Source organism: Lepisosteus platostomus, chromosome 9 (assembly GCF_059453375.1).
Source record: "Lepisosteus platostomus isolate fLepPlt1 chromosome 9, fLepPlt1.hap1, whole genome shotgun sequence".
Classification (NCBI taxonomy): domain Eukaryota; kingdom Metazoa; phylum Chordata; class Actinopteri; order Semionotiformes; family Lepisosteidae; genus Lepisosteus; species Lepisosteus platostomus.
The window spans coordinates 60,219,359-60,240,991 of record NC_142619.1 but is presented as its reverse complement, the minus strand read 5'-3'; the positions used below and the strand labels follow the sequence as shown (position 1 = coordinate 60,240,991).

The 21,633-nt window shown below is 43.6% G+C and overlaps 2 protein-coding genes across 5 annotated transcripts in view; one reads left to right on the top strand and one right to left on the bottom strand.

The window, feature by feature from the left end:
* The window catches only part of utp20 (UTP20 small subunit processome component), a 41,274-nt gene extending 35,771 nt beyond the window's left edge, over positions 1–5,503 (bottom strand). The window contains exons 1-12 of the mRNA XM_088645936.1: positions 5,305–5,503; positions 4,918–4,998; positions 4,731–4,797; positions 4,142–4,274; positions 3,015–3,203; positions 2,712–2,793; positions 2,291–2,428; positions 1,919–2,074; positions 1,688–1,831; positions 1,199–1,333; positions 991–1,068; positions 494–672 (exon numbers count right to left, since the gene is read on the bottom strand). Coding sequence (XP_088502062.1) covers positions 494–672; positions 991–1,068; positions 1,199–1,333; positions 1,688–1,831; positions 1,919–2,074; positions 2,291–2,428; positions 2,712–2,793; positions 3,015–3,203; positions 4,142–4,274; positions 4,731–4,797; positions 4,918–4,998; positions 5,305–5,349 — 1,427 coding nt within the window. The 5' untranslated portion in view covers positions 5,350–5,503. The remainder of the gene's footprint in view (positions 1–493; positions 673–990; positions 1,069–1,198; positions 1,334–1,687; positions 1,832–1,918; positions 2,075–2,290; positions 2,429–2,711; positions 2,794–3,014; positions 3,204–4,141; positions 4,275–4,730; positions 4,798–4,917; positions 4,999–5,304) is intronic.
* Positions 5,504–8,921: 3,418 nt separating this feature from the next.
* Positions 8,922–21,112, top strand: slc5a8 (solute carrier family 5 member 8). 4 transcript variants are annotated; one of them, XM_088645932.1, is made up of 16 exons: positions 8,922–9,054; positions 9,263–9,830; positions 10,673–10,738; positions 11,620–11,671; positions 12,543–12,610; positions 12,702–12,856; positions 13,793–13,933; positions 14,400–14,529; positions 14,834–14,922; positions 15,061–15,170; positions 16,067–16,134; positions 17,564–17,650; positions 18,145–18,356; positions 19,754–19,857; positions 20,069–20,157; positions 20,846–21,112. In XM_088645932.1, the coding sequence occupies exons 2-16, from the start codon at positions 9,480–9,482 to the stop codon at positions 20,996–20,998; spliced, it is 1,875 nt and encodes a 624-aa protein (XP_088502058.1). In that variant the 5' UTR covers positions 8,922–9,054; positions 9,263–9,479; the 3' UTR covers positions 20,999–21,112. The 4 variants fall into 4 exon arrangements, with proteins under 4 accessions (XP_088502058.1, XP_088502060.1, XP_088502057.1 ...); XM_088645934.1 differs by having other exon boundaries at positions 8,925–8,997; XM_088645931.1 differs by having other exon boundaries at positions 8,929–9,830.
* Positions 21,113–21,633: the final 521 nt, after the last annotated feature.

The window sequence follows — 21,633 nt, the reverse complement described above, 5'->3', positions numbered from 1 at the left end:
ATTTCACCACACCTGTAACACCAGGCGATGCAGTGCTGTAGAGAACAGGATGCAGTGCCTGCAGGGAAAACCCTCTGGCTCTGTGATCAGTGCAGCTGCCAGCGTCAGTGTGAGAGGCACGCGGAGGAACTTGTATCATACAGCTCAAATCCCTCCGCTCAGTCTCCCTGTCATATCAGGTTTGTGCACACTAGTACGTGCCTAATGTAGACCGTCTTTAAAAAAGCCATCATAAGAATATTTTCTTGATTTTACTTAGTGCTTTTCATCCTAAAGGACCCCAAAGCACTTCTTTTTTAGGAAGGGACCCTCTTCACCTGAAGCACAGCTCCACCCAGGTGGCACGCGGCAGCCGTTCTGCACCAGATGCCCAAACACATCAGATCAGGGTTCGCTGTGATTAATGGCGTTTCAGATCAGCAGCTACAGCTACAACAAGAGCATGCTGATCGACAGTACTGTTGCACGCGCTGGTGAAGCCACGGAGACTCACCCCGAAGACTGTCCTGTGAAAACGAGAGGGTACTTCTCGAAGGCCATGGATCCATCAGTTGGAGGTGCGGCCTTGAACAAGATCAGCTTCGCAAGCAGCTCCAGAGCCAGTTGGCGAACGACAGAGTCATCCATCCCAAACAGGTGCTCCAAATACTGAAGCAGACTGGGCAGGAAAAGCTGGCAGAGAGGCAGAAGTGTTGAAGGGTTAATCACACTCTACACCTTCAAACCATTCCACAACATGAATGTTATCAGATACAGCAAGTAAGGGGAGCGTTCAGCTCGTAATGGGACACCAGACACCTACTTCTACAGGGATATGAGCTGAATGTCTTCAGAATTAAAAAGGATATACAGCTATATGAAACAGCCCTTTGTTTTTGCTCGGCTAACTTGTTTCAATAATCAAAAGGGAGCACCATCAGACAACGACGGCTGTTGATCTGGCGGTATTGCCGCAGTTCTTCCCACCCAAACACCTTTTAGGTTCTCTACCTGTTCGAACTGCTTCATGCTGAACATCTCTTCCGAGAAAGGCAGAATCAGCTCCTGGCCCATTCCACTTCCAAACACCTGCAGGACACAAGGATGGGACAGAGCAGCGGCACATGAGTACAAATAAATCCCCCCTAAGGGGTGACGAGGCTTGAGCTGTGTAAGAGAGACGGGGGCATGGGGTTGACAGAGCTCCCGCGTGACGTACCTTCCGAACAGCTTCCTCAATCAAGGTGGACGGCAGGGTGACATTCTCGCCCAGCACCAGAGACGAGATCACCTTCAAGAGCTGCTGTCTGCAGGACACATGCAGCTGGGGGGCCTGGGCAAGCTGCATCAGTGTCTGCAACAGCAAACAGAACCGCCGAGTGCTGTTACTCTTAATTCAGCGACAGTGGTGCATGTCAAAGCTGGGCAGCTGGGAGAGGTTCACTGCTTCCACAGTAAAAAGAAACACATAAAATTCAGAGAAACACCAGCGAAGAACACATTTTGTTCAACTGGATCAAAAACAACACTTCTAATAAGCATCAAAGAATTACATCTGTAGAAGCAAACATAACAGTAAAATGCAAAAGACAAAAAAAGGCTATTCCCCCTCTCTATCTATCCTCACGACATAAATACAAGCAAAACCTTTTCATTCCTTTTTAATGTTATGTTTTTCAAAATGTCTCATCTTTTTCAGGAATCGTACCTCACACACCAGCTCCGGCTTGGTGACCTTTGACCCGTCCCCATGCTCCACTAACGCCTGGTAAACCCGCAGGAGCCTCTCGATCTGGGGCGAGCACTCACTGTCCGCGCCCTGCAGCTCTCCCGACACCTCATCGGCGCATGCCTGAAAACCACCACAGTTTCAACACACAGGGAAAACAAAACAAGAGTCGAAGAGAGCAGAAATACGATGAAGAGAATGCGCAGACACCTGCAAGGCATCCCACAGCACCACAAAGTGCTCCGTGTGGACGTGTGAAGCTGTGGTCTGGGCCATGTGTTCGAGCGCCTCTCCAACTGTCACCCAGGGCAGAGTCTGCTCCTTCTCCGTCACGGGCCCCAGCTTCCTCAGAGCAATGGCAAATGCCTACGGAATAAAATATACAGAAGAATAATAATAATTATTATAATAATTGTTTACACTTATATAGTGCTTTCCTGGACACTCCACTCAAAGCGCTTTTTAATGGGGATCCCCTCCACCTCCACCAGCCCCACCTGGACCTTCATAAGAACATGCGCATTTCTAGCAGACGGTAATCTTACAGAAATGCAATTTCGCATCGCCTGCAAAAGCTGTTACCTTCTTGGCACATGAATGAAACATGTTCCTGACGCCCTTGCACATTTCAAACAGCAGCTGTCCGACGCCCTCTGCTTTTTCTGGGTGCTCCTCCAGATCGAGGAACATGAAGTTGAAGAGGCCATCCAGGTCAGACACCTAACGAGAGAGAACACAGCGCCAAGGTTACGATCCTCTCAGGAACAAGCAATAGGTTAAAGAGAAGACAGAAAACGCAACGTTTTTGGCCGTGGAGCCTTCTTCAGGTGTGAGCTCACACACTGCCTCTCCCCGCCCCCTGCCCAAGTACCCGCATCCCCACCTCAACATGCTCCAGTAGCTAAATGATGAGATTTAAAAAACTAATTTTTTAAGTGAGTAAAAGACGTTTTTGCTTATAACTACTATTATAGCAAGGAGAAGTTCACAAAGCCCGTCTCACCTTTCTCATCAAAAAAGCAAAGCTTTCTGCAGCAAAATTTCGGATGTGTTCCTTTTTGTGTGCCAGCAACGTACTATACAACCTGCGAACAAGAGAAACAAAATTTTTGCATAATGATATAAAAATATTTTTTATTTATAAAGGACACTGTACATAGAGATAAAGAAAGAAGAAAAATATAGAGTAAAAGGAAACAAATTAAACAAGAAAATAAAGGATAAACTGTATGGCAATCTGATATAAGCCCTAGTAGAAAGGTGAGTTTTGCGTTTAGATTTGAAGCGTTAAAGAATGTAAGCTCACCGGTAAATCTCGGCCATATCCTTCACCATGAGCCTCCACAGGTACTTGTAGAGGTAGGACAGGCAGGTAAAAGCCCATTCCAACAGCTGTGTGTCTTGAGTCTCCAGCAGGGAGGTGACAATAATAAAGAAATCTCGAAAATGGGGATAAAAATCAGTCTGGAGGTCTCTGGCCAGCAGAACCACTAGGCTAAATGACAGAACAAAGAACAGCATTGCTCAGTAACACTTACAGACAACAACACATGATTCTAAAATTAAAATTAAGTTACCAAAACATTATACCTATATACATTCATGTATATACCTACATTCATTTGTACTATATTAGTCCCTCAAGCTCCAGGCCTGTGTGGGTTTCCTCCAGGTGAGCAGGTTTCTCCAACAGTCCAAAACCACACTGGTGGGTTAATGGGCTTCTGGGAAAATTGGCCCTAGGTGTGAGTGTGTGCATGCTTGTGTCTGTTTGTCTGCCCTATGATAGACTGGCACCCTATCCAGGGTGTACCCTGCCTTATACCCGTTGCTTGCCAGGATTGGCCCTGGCTGCACCCTGAATGGGATGAAGCTGTTAGAATGGGTGGGCAGTCACTCAAGCTCATATTATTAATTCACCTGACGCCTCTACTCAGGGTGTCTTTAAAAGGCTCACTGTACAAAAAATGCAACTCAATAAAAATATATCTTAAATAATTTTGAGCCATTTCAGAACTTCACAAATAAAATCCTGGCATAAGTGTAAACAATTAAGCTGAATTGTTAATAAAAACAATTTACACGGCTGTATTGCCCGACCTTACTGACAGTACTGAGAATTGTTTATGACAATGAGTATGGCCTTCAAAAAAATAAAAAGCAAGATGACACTAACAGGCCTTTAAACAGCACAATCTAACTGTTCTTAAAGTGTAACATTTAGGCGGACCTTATTCTCTCTTGTGACCTCTTATTCGGTATGAAAGTGTGGGTACAGGTGTCACCGCAGAACTGAGAAATGAGCACCTAATGTCCTCTAGTCACTACCTATATCTGGCAGCCCTAAGTATTAACCTTAAGATAAACAGCAAACACATTGGCATTTTACTCTGTGTGTATTATTCCCATTCGTTAAGATCTTATTGTACTTACTCCAAAAGAGGCTGATAGGCCAGGCTGTCTTTGACTTTGAGGTGGACCTTCAAACTCTCCACAACTGAACTCTGGTGGAAAACCAGCAGGTTGAAGGACTGGCATTTGTGGATCACTTCTTTGAGAAACTTCACTGCAAAACACAAATACAGTTCAAGATCCGCTAAGGATCTACGCCTGAGGCTGGAAGGTTGCCGGTTCATATCCCGCGACCGGCAGAGGAATCCTACTCCATTGGGACCCTGAGCAAGACCCTTAACCCCAACTGCTCCAGGGGCGCTGTATAAATGGTTGACCCTGCGCTCAGACCCCAGGCTTCTCTCCCTGTCTGTGTGTCTCATGGAGAGCAAGCTGGGGTATGCGAAAAAACAAATTCCTAATGCACGAAATTGTATATGGCCCATAAAGGGATCTTATTTTATCTCTTATCTTAAAACCTGCTCCTGCACTGCAATTGTTCACAGCGCATACACCATTTTTATGGTCTGCTCGTTTCTCAAAAATAACTGTTGTTGCAGACACTAGAAAAAGAAGATTCCTTTCCAAGGCCTAAAAATGCACAGTTGTATAAAAGATACATATTACTTACCAAAATGTGCCGTTAAATTCAGGTCCCTCCATTTCATCAGCCCTTCAAAAAAGTATGTTTCAACCTCCTGGGGATATTAAACGCAGTTCACAAGGTTGAGACATAAGTGGCTTTTAAGATAAGAACAATGGAGAAAACGATCAGGATCAGAACAATTAAGAGTAATTGGAGTAATCGTGAAGCTCACCTCTGCATAGCTTCCTGTCCTGTCAATACGATGAATGACATCGATATTTACATTAGCAAGCCGTTCAGAAAAGGTAAGAAACTGCAAAACAAAACCCAAAATTAGAAAAAATAACAGGAACAAAAAAAATCACACTCATCGTGTTATGCGTTCGCTAGGAAATGATTTCTCGTCTAAATATTCGCATCGAATCACGGTATTTCATACAGTATATTTTCTACTTGCTCGAAACTTTTGTCCTTGGTGGAATATGATCGAAATCTGGCTGTACCAATGAGCATTCCTGTAATTTAAGATATACTGTGTTGTGCTGGATTATTATATCTGCCCTGTAAGGAACATGCCTGGGCTGCAGAAATTGAAGAACTATTTAGAAATATAACTTACCCTAAAAGTGTTTTCCGATTTATGATATGACGATTTGGTCTTCATTTTTCCAGCCCTTTTTAAAAAAAATCCTAAAGAAAAATAATCTAGAAAAGGTGATTTAATATTCTATTTCAAAATTTAATATATTTCTTTAAAAACCCACACTGTTTACACACACACGCCGCTACCTCCGGGCGCAGCCATATTGAATGGTGGATTGTGGGAAAACGTGGTTTAACCCATGTGGTCGTACCGCTTCAGTTTGTATGCAAGGCTCTTTCCGTAGGACTAGTCTGCTGAATCTACGGAGTCGAATAGTTTTTCAGAATATCATTGATAGAACTTGAGAAAGAAAACCTGTCGAGATGATTGCTTCACAGTAAAACTTATTTTGTTTTCTGATTTTCATATGCTGAAGTTGGTGTTTAATTATTTCCAATCTCGCAGCATGAACTTCACCTGATATTTTAAAAACATAATACACGTCCTTACTTCCATCGTCTTTTTTGAGATTGTTGGAATTGACAGCAACTTTTTTTTTCCTATTTCAGTTCTAATTGTGTTCTATGTGCTCAGCATCATTCCGAATATATCAATTAAAGTACAAGTCTCGGAATCCATTTTAATTGCAAACACTGGATTAAGATCCCCACCCTTAACAGTCCTGATTATCCGCAGCCAGGATTTTTTTTCTCTTGTGTTCTGAAAAATGCTGTTTGCATGGTGAAATACGCTACAGCACTTGTAAGTGCTATGGGTTTTTCATGAGTAAAGGGAATTTAGGACACAAGAAGAAGCAGTTAGTCCGTAGTCACTCAAGGGAGAGCAAATGTGCCCCCTCTTACTCTCTGATAGCCCTACTCATCCCGCCCCCCCAAATCTACTTCCAGGCCTAGTGGGTCCTGCCACCCTCACTCACACACTCACATGGGGTGGGGGGCACATTCACTACTCACATGTTCAGTACTGGGGACCAGCTCCCAGGCAGTGAGCTTAGACCATGGTCCTGGGGACCCACAGTGTCTCTTAGTTTGAGCTTTTCCCTGTTTCATTGATCTGGTACTGTAAGTGGCTTGTTTAGACCTCTTCTAGAGTTTCATACAGTGGGAGGGGGGGATTTTTGGGAAAGAGCTCAGTCAGTTGCACGAGTGGCAGTTCAGAGGGAATGAAAACTAGTACATTCCTACTTATTTTTACCCTAACTGTGCACTTCAGGGTAAGAACACTTGTTTATTTCCAATTATTAGTTAAGTACAGTACGATTTAGCTCTGAAAGTCTGGTGTTCGTCAGGGCTCGATACTGGGCCCCCTGCTTTTCAGCATTTACATGTTTCCACATGGTCAACTTTTACGATTGCATGGCCTCAGCTATCATTTCTACGCTGATGATACTCAAATCTACGTCCACACCATACCTGACACTGACGTGGGTGTCTCTATACTCTCTAATTGCATCTCCGACATAAAAACTGTCACGCTCCTCTCCTACCTCTAGTGGGCGCTCTACCTTTCTGTCCTGTCCCTGGCTCCCCTGTGCCTTTTCACGTTCTTCCGGTGCACCTGGTGAGGGTGTGCTATTTAGTTCCACTCTGCCCTGTCTTCCCCTCTCGGCATTGGGATCGGATGTCGTGAGACGTCCGCTGCCTGAGGTCTCATCACTGCCTGATCAGGGCGCCGCACTTTATTATGGCAAAAATCTGTGAAGTGGCTGTCCGGAAATTGAGGAAACAGGGTGTAGATGCACATGATCTCATGGGCTCAGAAAATACTAAGGGAAACAGTTGTAAGCAGTGTTTGTGGACTAGCAGGTGGCTACTGTATATGAGAACGTAAGACTGGTTACAACAAGAGGGGCACATTGGGCTCATCTAGCCCATCTAGTTGTTAGTAATTGATGATTGATCCAACTGTTTCTTGAAGCCAGGAGGCCAGGTATCAGCTTCTATAAAGACTCTGACAGGTCTGGCAATGGGATTTACACCTCTGCTTCCTCAAGCGTATTGAACCGAGCGCTTGTCCATGCAGAGACAAGACGGTTTCTAGCCAGGCTCCTCTGACATGTGAGGTCAACGTTATGACTTGCTAACTACTACACTTCAGGGACCCAGCTGCTAGCAGAGGTCCTGGAGGTCCGATGTGTCTACAGGTGTTCCAGTTTCTTCACAACACCAGCCCTAAAGAGCTGGGAGAAGATGTTCTACTGGTCCAGTTAAAGCAATAATGAGCTGGTTCAGGTCAATAAGAGACTAGGTGCACTGATTACCTGTTGGCACACCGGCCCTCCAAGAACAGGATAAGTGACGCCTGCTTTAGAGTTTGCTGAATTGTAACAAAAATAGAATGTATTTTTCACTGAACCTACTAAGGTTTGAACAGCAGAACAAGAAATTTGCATTATCAGTTAGATTTCAATGAGGGTACCAGATGGCACTCAGGAGGCCATTTTGATGTACACATGAACCATACAGTATTTTGACATATTTTAATGATGTATTGCATGATTACACCAACAAGACTTTAACCTACAGGCACTCCCTGACCTTACATAAAACGATCATAAAATAATTTAAAAAAAGTTCAGATGTGTATACATTTTTACAGAAGTGGGAATTAAAATATGGATGCTTTGCACTTCAGTAAATGATTCCCGTTATTAGATTCAGTTGACCTGGCGTGGTCCATATGGAATGTGAGATGAAACTAGAGCACTTTGAGAAAATCCACATGGAGCTGGGCAGACCATGCAACTCCACAGAGTCAGTGTTCTCTACCCATAATTAAATGCAGCACCATAGAGCTGTGTGAAAGCAGCAATCGAACCATTTAATTTTTCTTTAGTCACTGTGGCCATTACTAGTCCCGATTATCCAATTATAGCCTACACATTGTTATAGCTTGGTCAATAACAGGCAACTTTGTGAAAGCCCCACAGTCATGATGATACAGTAGTACAGAATGACATACTGACTGCATTCTGTTTAAAAGTCTATAATCACTCCTGCTATTTCTGTCTTTAATAGCAGTGTTATGCTTGACCAAGCCTTGTTTGAAGACCAAACCCTAATTCAGGTCATATAAATATATCACTGATAAATACGTTAAAAGTAAAATAAGTAAGTTTCTTAAAGTAAATAAGACTGATATCATATGCAAGGCTCATGCTTGGTTTAATATAAAGTGCCCAGATTGGTGGCAATAAGAGACAATGCCATATTCCAGAAAGGTTTCTTCTTCTTCCACAATAGTGGCTTTCAATTCAAAAAGGAACTTGTGGTGTTTTATAAATAGGGTGAAAACTAGGTGTTTAACACCTTAACAAATATTTTTTTATTGGGAAATAGAAACAGTCATCAATTTAATTCATAATTCATAATTACAAACCTTCAAACAGTCCTTTGTTGACCTTGAAAATATGCTTCACATTTTGCTTTCTTCATTTTATCATTGCATGTTGTTACAAATAGGTATTGTGTTTGTCTTATCAGCTCACCTGACTCAAAGTGAATGTATTGGTTTGTGAAGCACATTATGTTCTGAAATAGAAGGAAAAGAGAGAGCATGCACAGTACAGGTCCCACCTACTTACTCTTGAAACCTGGGAGGTGCTCTGAGGCTCCAGGTACTTATAAGACTCGGTCTGAACAGTCGCTGCTCTTGAGTTACACTGGATACAAAGAAACCTCACTGTCTGACAGCAGAAAGAGCTTTCCTGTATGAGATGTGTTTTTTTAAACTTCAGCCTACCAGAGCTAATCAGCTAATCATCAGGTGAACTGGTGAAGACAATCTAGTAGTAGACGATATTAATTGGTGTAATTGTTAGCAACAGATGCTAAATATTTACCATTAAATAGGAATAGATAAATAATGCTTGAAACTTGAACATCATGAGTATACGTTGTTCATCTCTTGTAAAGTAAAGGACAACATAACTGTACTGTAGGTGAATAATGTTTTTTTCTTTGAAATTTGTTAGGTAGGAAACTTGAAGTCTGAAAGTGCTGATGCACACCACGTACATTTCACTTTCGCTCAGCTTTGTGGATTGAATCACCTCTTTCAAATCAATTGGCTGCTTGAAAATGAAAATCCTCAGTCCCTTTTTACATTAAAGGAAGACTTGTTTCGAAGTGATCTGTGGATTTACAGGGAGACCAGAGACAAAGACGGAAGCAATAGGACCTGGAGGCATCATGTCTGTCTCTTCTGCTGCTGGTACCTTCGTCGTCTGGGACTACGTGGTATTTGGTCTCACGCTGGTGGTCTCAGCTGCCATTGGGATATATTATGCCATTGCTGATGGTGGGCAAAAGACGTCCCAGGACTTTCTGATGGGGGGTCGTAGGATGTCTGCCATGCCAGTGGCCCTGTCCCTCACTGCCAGCTTCATGTCTGCAGTCACGGTCCTGGGAACGCCATCCGAGGTGTACCGGTTTGGCGCCATGTTCGGACTCTTTGCCCTCTGCTATGCTCTGGTGGTCCTCATCAGCTCGGAATTTTTTCTTCCCGTCTTTTACAGATTGGGAATTACCAGCACGTACGAGGTGAGTAGTTAATAACACCTTTCGTAACAACTGGGCTTTGATTTTAAAATTTCTTCATGTTGTGAAGTTTCTTTGGGGGTTCATACTTATTTTAGGGGATTTGTGGTTATTCTTCCAGTTTAGTGTTAAGAAAGAACCAAGGGTCAGTCAAGCACCTCAAAGACAGCAGTCTCAAAATCAACAAGCACCCCAAAGAGAGAGACGTCTCATAAACCAAGACTAGGCATTGTGCCTGTGACTGCAGAGTAGATATACTGTACCTGTTCCTGATGTTATACAGTATATTGGTGCTACAGCATTGGTGTTATACTGCAAATGGGAAAGGAGACAATCATCATTGTTACAGACCTTGAAATCAAAGTGTCAAAAATAACATTTTGTAGTGGGTTCGTTTTACAACATATCTGAATTCCACTATCTCAGAGTTATCTTGTTCCTTTTCATCACTCACAGAATGCTAAAAGACAGAATAAAATATGTCAAGTAAAAGCTGTTGCGAAGGATTTATCTAAATAGATGAGACAGATCTCAAAAGAATGCAGGAGTACGCAGGTTACGTCACACATTTTGCAAAAGTACTTGCATGCTGTTTCATAAGCTTCTCTATGTTTTATGCTGTATACAGATTATTTCAATTGCTTCAATTCAAATATAAAAACAGCAGAAACAATTTCAACAGGTAACAAGTGTAATTGAAAGTGTAGATCTTGCTACACTATAAAAAATAAGAGTCTAAAAGTCAGCTAACATTAAAAAAATGCTCTAAATGCAGTAGTCTTAATAAATAATGTGTACAGGGGCTCCAGTGCTCTAATGCTATTCTTTCTACGTTTGTTTCACAGTATTTGGAAATGCGTTTTAGCAAAGAGGTTAGGCTATGTGGGACTGCAATATTCATCATTCAAACAGTGAGTACATTTTCATTCTCTTGAAATATTCCAGAATTAAACCTGATGAAAAGGTGTCAAGGGATACCTGAGACTGCAGCCTACAAGATAAAATATATTTGACTGTGTGGACTGAAATCAAATGAATAATTAATCCATTCACAGCAATGACACCTTATGTTAATTCGCAAATATAATTTTAAATGGTTTTCAAAAAATACACACAGGAAATCTGACAGGCAGTGACAGAGAACTCTGGATAAACATGAAATTGACATCATTACATTCAAAAAACAATTTTGTCATTTTGGAATGTTTTTCATTCATACATGACAGAAAAAACATTAAAGTAATTATGTAAGGCATTGTAAGTTAGATTTGATATTAAAGCTATTGTGATGAATGAATATTGTTTTGCTTTTTGCCTTTTTTGAAAATAATGTGCTTTTCATATAGAAGATGGATTAATATACCTGAAATGGACAAGAGCCAGGATGAGAAAAAAACTGGTTAGACTGTTAATGATGGAGAGCAAGATGCTGTTATGAATGTAAAAATACATTTCCTATAATTAGAATTATTATGTCCTTCAAAAATGACTCATGGGATTATGGAATTTTGTACAGTACCTCCATTAAATACTGACTCAGCTAGCCCTTGTCTCCACCGTGAATCTAGACTTAAGTACAACTCACCATGCTTGTCAAATAAAGTCATGATTGACAGGCTTCATAATTTGACTTACTGTCATGTATTTCACAAGTGACTGGATAGAACTAACTTGCAGTCTCTTTCATGAAATCACCATTTCTTTGGAATATACTGTCGTGTCCTGTTACTACTTTAAAATATTTTTTATCAGCGCACAAAGAAAATTAACTTTTTTTTCCCCTTAATTTCAGGTTTTATATACCGGCATAGTAATCTATACTCCAGCCCTCGCTTTAAACCAAGGTCTGTATATATAGTCTTGCTAGAAATAATGATATTACCTCCATTCTGATTTAGCGTCAATCACATTAATTAAAGGCTCATCAGATCACTGCTCACTAGTATTCTCTGCATCGGTATTGTGGCTTTGTAAAACAGGCATGTGCCAAATGTGGATAAATTGTTAAATTAATCTTGCTTCATTAATGTAGTAATGGGCAGGTGTACGAAAACCCGAGACTCAACCGGGTAAAACGCGTGAATACAAATCCATAAGTAAGCCTGTACTGCCCAGTACAGCCACTAGAGGCCGCAGTGCGGCGAAACGGTTAGGGCGCAAGCGGAAAGCAAGAGAGTGGGCCCAGATCTCAGGTAAGGCACTGCCGTACAGTACTTCACTCATATTGCTCCAGTAAACGTCTTTGGCTAAATGGGTAAAAATGAACGACACGTCTGATAAAAGGGTCAGATAAATCAATAATAATCTTAGACAAAATCCTCTTCCCAGTTCGTCATGTATTGTAACAAAGACAGACATTTTCTCTCAGGTATAATAATAATAATAATTAATAATAATAATTGCTTACACTTATATAGCGCTTTTCTGGACACTCCACTCAAAGTGCTTTACAGGTAATAGTGATCCCCTCCACCACCACCAGTGTGCAGCCCCACCTGGATGATGAGTAGTATGAGTAGTTATGCTCACCCACTTTGATTAATTAATTAATTAATTAGGCCAAAGGAAATTGCAATCCATAGTCACCATTGTCATATGCATTAAAATGTACTAACAATAGTACGCTAGCTAGGTCTACTTTATGAATTCAAACTGTCCATTAAAAGAATGTGTCTTTTGTGTCTTTTGCTTTGTGTGGTTTTCCCCACTCCTCAGTCACCGGCTTCCACCTGTGGGGAGCTGTGATCTCAACCGGCGCCGTCTGCACCTTCTACTGCACCCTGGTAGGACAGCAGCTCCCCGGCGCCTGGGGTGACAGGGGCGCAGCCCTGTGCTGCTCCCCGCGGTCCCAGCGCCTCTCGCTTGTGATTGCAGGGGGGGCTGAGGGCGGTGGTCTGGACCGACGTGTTCCAAGTGGGGATCATGGTGGCAGGATTTGCCTCGGTCATCGTCAGATCTGTGGTGCTGCAGGGGGGGTTCTCGGCCGTTCTCAACGACTCTGACTATGGAGGGAGGCTGAACTTCTGGGAGTAAGTCACTAGCGTGAGCTCCGTGACATGTCGACTGCGCTGGGCTGGTGTGCTGTGGATTCAGGGATGTCCTAACCCAGCAAAGACCATGCTGCAGGCACAGTGCCTATAGACAGTCTATACACCCTCTCAAAACCAGCCGGTTTTTTGTGGTCTAACTGCACGAAATCAAGCCAGATTAAATCAACACTTCGATTTCTCAGACCGGTTATTGAATCTCAGTAACGAAATAAACTGACACTATAGAAAAAAATTACAAATTTCGAATTAAGCACAAAATCGTGAACTTTGTGAAAGTACTGTAACTGTAACTGTAATATTTTACTGCAGAAATGTTCCAACATGATCTGCATGCAGAGTTAACAAGTAGTATTTGTCGGCAAAACTGTGCTGAAATCGAGAGCAATATTTCTATTCGATTAAAAGAGATGTTCTCACAAGCTTGCTTGTTTACATGTCATAGGGCCACAACACATCACAGGAAGTTTTGTTGCCTCGATCTGAATTTGCGAGCATGGTGCTGTGCATACCTGGAAATTCAATCTATTTTGTGGTGTAAGGTCAAGGGAAAATCAATAACATTTTATTGTTATGGAATATCTTAATCTATTTTCAGTTATGTATTCAATGTGATCATGTCAATTGTCAGTTTTGGTTCACTATTACACCAGTATGATGCTGTCACGATTCCTGCTCTCCGGGCCTGTCAGCTGTCAGCAGCTTGAGACTGGCTGACAGGATCTGCTGGCTGAAACGATCCAATGGGAGATCCAATCAGGTCTTCACAACTCAGTGAAGCAGGCGATCAGAGCTACACACTCCAGGCCGAGAAATACACTTCTTTAATTTTCTATGCTGAGCTGACACTCCTGTAAAATACTTCTGTCAACATGGCGCATTAGAACTGAATTTACTCATTCTTTCGTCTCATTTTAGCTTTGACCCCGATCCTTTGAGGAGACACACCTTCTGGACCATCCTCATCGGAGGCACGTTCGCCTGGACAGGGATTTATGCTGTCAACCAAGCACAAGTACAGAGATACATCTCCTGCAAATCTCTGTTTCAGGCGAAAGTGTAAGTCAGACCGCTCAGTGCACTGGACTGGAGGGTAACTAACATCATTCTCAGGGTGCCTGGTAGCTGCTACCTCCTTCTCAATCAACACCCACATCATTCGCTGGAGATAAAGTGAATGGAAATGGGCTACAGAATTCGGCTTTGGAAAGAGGGATACAACACTTACCGGCTCTTTATGAGTTTAGAACTTACAGTAACATAAAAATTATTAATCAATCCCCTAACACTGGTCAAACATCAGGTGGCTTCCAAGGAGCTTAACCAGTTAAGTCCCAGTCAACCCTGGCTTGAGCCCCAGTAGACAAGTGTAACTGGAATTTCCTCACATGCAGCTGAGGTTTAAATTTGAAAATCACAGGAAACAAGCAGTCACAGGCATCACATAAAAGTCCCGAAGAGGGAGTTCAAAAGGACCTTGGCGTCTGTGTGATCTGGTGTTTTGAATGGTCTCTCCCCCCTGCAGGTCCCTCTACATTAACCTGGTTGGTCTGTGGGTGATCCTGTTCTGCGCTGTGTTTGCAGGCTTGTGTCTGTACTCCATCTATAAGGACTGCGACCCGTGGACAGCACACATCATATCCGCGCCTGACCAGGCACGCCACTCAGATTGTTCCACAAGGAATAATTAGGATAGACAGAGATGCTTGCATGTCTTTTTCAGACAGCTAAAGAAACGTTTGTTTGAACTTTTAATCATATAACCTAAACTCAAACTTGTTTAGAGCACAAAAACTTTCATTTTCAGTGTCATCACCTCTAAAAGCAACAACAGCTACAGTAGTTAGCCGTGAATCACAATTAGGGGTTTAGTGGCCCAGTTATGGAGGAATGACTGTATAACACGGTGTTCTCTAAATGACTGCAGTAAAGAATGCACAATGTTTTTCATTTTGTCAGCTCATGCCATACATGGTTATGGACATCCTGAGAGATTTTCCTGGACTTCCTGGACTGTTTGTAGCATCAGCATACAGTGGGACATTAAGGTAAGAATATGACCAGTATGTCTGTCGATTAGACACCTAATCGGCGCTGTACACCTCTTGATTTTCTTTTTTAAAGCGCTGTTGTGTTAAGAGTTTTGCTGCCTCCTGATGAGCTGACCTCTGTTTTAATTTCTACAGCACAGTCTCCTCCAGTATCAATGCTCTGGCAGCTGTAACTGTGGAGGATCTGGTGAAGCCATACTTCAGGATTTCTGACAGCAAGCTTTCTTTGACTTCCAAGGGGCTGAGTGAGTCTTTATATCACCAGGCAGAGTCAGAGAGGTGGAGGACACCACAACTTCAGTGTTATTGTCGTGCGATAAAATATTTCCCGCCAAGGATCTGGCCATACAGGGTATTTTTGGGGTAAACAACAGGTGCCACTTCCAAGACAACTCTGCCCTTGAGAAAATTATAACTCAAGGAGGAGGTGATTAAAATGAATCTGAACACCCGGAGAACATCTAAAGTGTCAGAAATTGAAAAAACGCCATTGAGCCTGGTCTCACCTTCTTCTTAAACCAAGAAATGGTTTTAAAACATCTTTGCACAAGGGGGTCGTGGGTGTATTCAACAGGCCACCCAGCCATGTTGCTGAAGATGATACTGTGCCTCTTTCATGAAATGGCTGGATGAGATTCTTGGATCAATCAGCTACCAGCAGCGAAACTACCAATGAGAGGCCATAATGCCTCCTCTTGTCTATATCATACTGTAAGTCCTTATGTTATGCTGTCATGTACTTAGCACTGAGGGCTGAACAAGCAGACTTATGGTGCAGCCATCAAAAAAGCCTCAGATTTTCATTCTTTGAGCTTAGTACAGTATCTCTAATATGTACCCAGCCTGTGACGAAGTGTCAAGAGACGTATCCGAATACTATTTAAATCAGCGTAATATTATAGTGTGGTAAGGATTAACAATGTGGTACAACACTTCCGGAAACCTAGTTGTTTTCACAGGATAACACAATTATGTCTTCCAATACTGCAAGACCTCTGAGTTGCCCAGTTCCCTGGGGTTCTCCCACAATGTCTCAGTGAAATCCTTGGATAAATAAACTACTGTACTAACCCTGGAATGAAAGAGAGGGGGTGCTCTCTCAGTTGTCTGCTTTCTGATGGTCTTGTCTCATCTCTGATAGGTGTACTGTATGGGGCCCTATGCATCGGAATGGCTGGCCTAGCTTCTCTGATGGAGGGTCTCCTGCAGGTAGAAAAAAGCATTTTTTCTCCTTATTTTGACTCACCTGTGGTTGTGCTGGCAGAACTTTAAGGATATGAGATCATTACATTTGAGTATGTACACTGTAGTTGCGTCAGCACTCGTGGGCTTCTTCAGGTCAGTCCTTGTCTCTTGAGACCGTCTGAGTCTCAGGAAATACAGGCTTGTCGGTGACCCTAGTCAGTCCCTGTCTCTTGAGACAGTCTGAGTCTCAGGAATTACAGGCTTGTCGGTGACCCTAGTCAGTCCTTGTCTCTTGAGACAGTCTGAGTCTCAGGAATAACAGGCTTGTCAGTGACCCTAGTCAGTCCCTGTCTTTCAGGACAATCTGGAAGGGAGTGAACAGACACGGGGAGGAGACGAGGAACTGGGCTGGTAGGCTGGTGAACAGGGGGGTGTGACGAAGGTGCTCAGGGGGACATGGTCCAGGTAAAGAAGTCCAAAGGGTGCTCGTAGGGAAATCAGTGGGGAGGCGGGTGGTCCATCCTTGACAAAGGCAAACGAAGTAAAAACCCGGAGCGGGATCTGGGGAGGGGTTGGGGGAATAAAAGGGGGTAATGGGGCCAGGTGCTCCCATCCCCGGACCCAGATGGTCAGGACGCCGTTGTGAAGCCCATGCCGTCTAGCCCCTCCTGGACTCGCGGGTAGGCTGGCGTCCTGGCATCCGGGCGTCCATCTTCCAAAGCTGAGCCCAGATTGGCAGGAACGTCAGGCTCTTATAGGACGGGGGCAGGAACCGGAGGCAGGTGCAGGAGTTCAGGAAAATGAGGAAGAGCTGGAGCGTCCTTAAGAGGAGGGGTTTGTGATCGTGACAGTACCCCCTCCTTTTCAGGGCGGCTCCGAAGCCCTAAACAAAAAACAAGGAGAAACAAAACCAGATGGAGTCCCGGGCTTCCGGACTGCCGTCCGCGGGGTCCTGGTGTTGGCTCAGCTTTGGAAGATGGACACTCGGAAGCCCACCTACCAGCAAGTCCAGGAGAGACCCGACAGCATAGGCTTCACAACGGCGTCCTGACCATCTGGGTCCGGGGCTGGGAGCGCCTGGCCCTGTTACCCCCCTTTTATTCCCCCGACTCTTCGCCGGATCCTGCTCCGGCTTTTAACTTCGTTCATCTGTGTCAGGATGGATCACCCGGCTTTGGTCATTGGCTTTCCCAGGAAATTCTAACGGACTCCCTTGGACATGTTTGCCCTGGACACACCCTCCCGAGCACCAGCGCACCTTGGACACGGCCCCTGTTCTTCTTCCAGCCCCTATCCCTAGTCTTTTCCCCGTGTTTTCTCACTCCCCTCCGGATTTTGCTGTCTGCATAGGGTCCTGAAAGACGCTTCGTGACAGTCTGAGTCTCTGGAGTTACAGGCTTCTTGGTGACCCTAGGCCACATTCCGTACTCAGTGTTTGTTTGGCTCCCTGCAGGCAGCGATCAGCGTATTTGGCATGATAGGAGGACCACTCCTCGGGCTCTTCGCGTTGGGAATTTTCTTTCCCTGTGCCAACTCTACAGTAAGTACCATCTTAAGCCTCTCGATACCTGCAATCAATTAAAAACACGGATAATGAAAAAGGAGTTAATTAATATTAAGTCACCCCCATTGCTCAGACTGCACTGTAAAAGATCTAAATAGTTAAAGCAAGCGACACTGTAAAACAACAGTTAATCAAATGCATTTTTTTTATCATGAAAGTAACTTGGTCAGTCAGATTATTTTTCCACAAGGAAGCGAAGAGACCTTGCTGTGGACCTCAAAGCTGTGGTGTTTTCTGAAATGGGCTGTGAAGGTGCCCAGCTGAAAGAGAAATGTCTTCCTTGCATGTACTCATAAGGCTGAAAACAACCCCCACTGTAAACCGCAAGACAGAGGAATAGTAAGAGCCTTTTTGTTTCTTTGGAGGTGGCACTCAAGACAAGCCTGCAGTGGGATGCGGGCGTCACAAGCAGCGGTGGGGCTGGGTGTGCAGGAAGTGGGCTGCAGTGAGTGGGCGTGTCTGTGTTCCAGGGAGGGCTGGTGGGACTGCTGTGTGGACTCTCGCTCTCTCTCTGGGTGGGGGTGGGAGCCCAGCTGTACCCCCCGCCGCCCGGGAGGAGCCGGCCGCTGAGCCTCAGCACTGCTGGCTGTAACGGCAGCCTGCCCGCAGGAGAGTCCAACTGGACAGCTGTGACGTGGCAGCCCCCCCCGGCGCACGGTCTGTGGGGTGAGGAAGAGCCCAGGTAGGAACTGCCGTCCTTCCTGGGGGCTCGGGTACGATCTCTCTCTCCTGGGGGAGCAGGTGTTCCAATAGGATGCCACCACATCCCTGGGCAGTAACCACCTTGGCATCTTCTCAGAGAGTCAGAGAAACAGCGAGTGAAGACAAACACATAAAAATACACCGTAGTTTCAGAATTACTCTGTTAATAGGGTATGAGCAGGGATAGGTGTATATTTTTTAATAGAATACAGCTTTTTTAGATCCGCTGTCAATATCAATTTATCAGGTAATAGGTCTATTCCATGCTAAAAAGAGAAGAAAGAAAACACAACATTTCGGCTGTGGAGCCTTCTTCGGGTGTGAACAATATCAATTGATACTTTCTAATAGGCAGTCCTGGGGTGTAACCATTCAGAAGAACCTTGGAATTACTGTTACAAATGGGGGATTACGTAAATGGTGAAAATCAGGATCTGACCAAGAGGTTTAGTCAATAGTGAAATAATTATCCATAACCCCCAGCATGTTAGTGATTTATCAGACAGGATAGAGCGTATGGTTGAATTAGAGGCACGATAATGCTTTGTTCTTTTTGTTGAGAGGAGTCATACTTCAGGCACACTTGGTTAAACAAATATGTGTCACAATGACAAGACACAAACTACACAAAAAACAAAAAATAGAAACAAGTTGCTTCTTATATGTACAATATTTGCAAACAAGGCGTTTCAAAGGCCTAACGTTCTGGTCACCCAGAAAAGTACAGTATTAAACTCTTGATGGCTACAGAGGCCTCTTAAGAGATGAGCCGCCCCCTAACTAAATACAAAGCAACCTGCAGATAAATCTCTCTCTCTCTCTGCACCCTGGATGCCACAAAATAAATGGGAGCCTATATCTCTATCCATAAAAATGCACCCTAAGCAGGAAAGACATTTCTAACTGAGGTATCTTTTACCCAGGAAACCCAAGTTTCCTAAAAACACAGAACAGCAAGCTCTCTCTAGCAAGGTTCAAGTACTGAGCTCCAGTCAGGGTTGGTTTGGATGATCATGAAGCAGGGTGCAAGCTTCAAGTGCCAACTCTTCGGACTCTTGTCTCACCTCTCCTTCTTCTTCTTGTCCCTCTGCGCTCTCGATGTGATCTTATATTGTGTGTTTCTGTTCTGCTCCTTGACAAGCATTTTCCCAGAACGTACCTGCAGTAGGTAAACCGAGGTGTAAACTTTACCATTGTTTTTGCTGAAGGTTCCAGGATCTGAGAATAAATCTCAGCAAACATCCTCTTTGCTTTGAAGCTAGAAGTGTAGTGTTTAGTCTTCCAAGTGTCACAACCTTGATCTAAAACCTAAGAGACACTTCTCAGTCACCTAACGCTGTAACAGTACTGTACAGTATGTGTATTTTTCATTTGCAGGCCCTATCTGGCTGAACACTGGTATTCTTTGTCCTACCTGTACTTCAGCACTGTTGGGACTCTAACAGTCATGGCTGTTGGTCTGCTAGTGAGTCTCTCGACAGGTACTGCTGCCCTTCTATGAGAACACATCATTGTGCCGCCTCAGCCTTTATTTCTTTTAATTTAATACAAAAAGGACTTTGTTTCATAAGACATTCAAACAATTGAAAATTTATTTTAAATATCACTGGTTAATTAAAATGTTGATGGCATGAAAATCTGCTTATTGTGTAAAAATGTATTTTTTTCATCTTCTCCTTGTTTCTTTATTAGGGGGAAGAAAGCAGAATTTGGAATCAGGGTTGACTATACAGAAAGAAGACCTAACCGGCTACCAGATTCTCTCTCTTCTTAAACCTAAGGTACAGGGAGCTTCATTTAATCCCTTTGAACCCAATCAATTCAGTTTTCTGATTACAATAACAACCTGCACAAGGAAAGAGTGTTGTTGATGTTTCAGATCAACCAGGGCCATCAAAATTCATGAAGTGCAGTTTATTCTCAGTTCCTGGAACCTAATGAAAGTGGGTTAAATTCTTCCATATTCCTCTTGTGCAACACCTAAATTTACTTTTACTACCTTCGGCATAGCCCTTTCACAGCACTTCATGGTCAGAGCTGACTGCAATTCAGCCTTTTCCTCCCCGATTTCAAAGCTGGCCTGTTTTACAGGGCAGTGGGATGGGATTCTTAAGAATGCGTTGTGCTTAAAAAATCTGGAAGTTTTGTGAGATTAGCATTTTCAGTATTTGAAAATATTCAATTTTGTAAGTGTTTAAATGCATTTCTATGCTAGATTTGTCTTCCCTTCTTGACACACACTCCAGTCCTTATATAGTGGTACGAACAGCTCATCGTGGTTACAGCTAATGTACAGTTTAAAAAGTGCTGAGAAATGACTGCACTTTCAGCGCTGAGTGAGTGAGACAGGCATCTCTTGCCGGCTCCACGGCCTTCGTAACAAAAGTATTTCGAACCTGCGCCGAACTGTGTCCTGACTTCTTGTGTCCCAGCGTGCTCTTTAACTGCTGCGCTGCGTTTTGTTTTCAGAACGGAGCACGTGAAAAATTGAACCGCGGGGCAAACGCAAACACAAAAGATTGTGGAGCACTTAATCCTGCCTTCAGCCATCCTGAAGAGGACATGAAGGAAACACAGCGCAAAAAACAAACAGTTACATTCATTCATGTCACATGTGGATGAGGAAGCCACAGAACTGCAGTTTTCCCCTGTCATTGCTGTGCATTGTGGTTATTTCCCTTAAGAGTAGAATTTAATTTTAACTTTATAGCAAGAACATGTTTTGTTCTACACCCATCACATTTTTTAATATACTGTATTAACTTAATTTTTCATCTGCAGCTTCACTCATCATGGAATGCGGGCACAGCTGCATCGCCATTTTTTGGCTCAATTTCTCAGCTCAGGGTGCATGTGATTGTGACAGGCCTACCTCTCCTCAGGTGGCTCGTGAGGCCTGAGCACGTGGACAAACCACAATGGAAATGTGCCATTTCATTTTAGAAACGTTTTAGAATAAAGTTTCATTTTAGGATGGTTTTACACAAAAGAACCCCATGCTCTGAAAAACGAACACTAAATAGCACTGTGGATCCCTTTATATACAGAACCTGCTTAGGCTAAATGAAACCATGAGTCTCACCCTTCAGCAACTAATCAACTGATTACCTGCAGGAATTCGCCCTGTGTGAATCCGTTGTGGGGACAGGGACCCTACTGTATGTACAAGTGCTGGAGGCCCCGCTGAGGCAGCTCAGCTGACACTAATCTAACACGACTGCTCGCCTCCCACAGTAATATCTGATTGGAAGAGAAAG

What these genes read in the sequence shown, in the direction of transcription:
- slc5a8 (XM_088645932.1), top strand. Translation starts at nt 9,480, where the DNA reads ATGTCTGTCTCTTCTGCTGCTGGTACCTTCGTCGTCTGGGACTACGTG. An exon ending in GCATACAGTGGGACATTAAG is followed by an intron (nt 14,923 to 15,060) that starts GTAAGAATATGA and finishes TAATTTCTACAG; the next exon opens with CACAGTCTCCTCCAGTATCA. An exon ending in GCTAGTGAGTCTCTCGACAG is followed by an intron (nt 19,858 to 20,068) that starts GTACTGCTGCCC and finishes TTTCTTTATTAG; the next exon opens with GGGGAAGAAAGCAGAATTTG.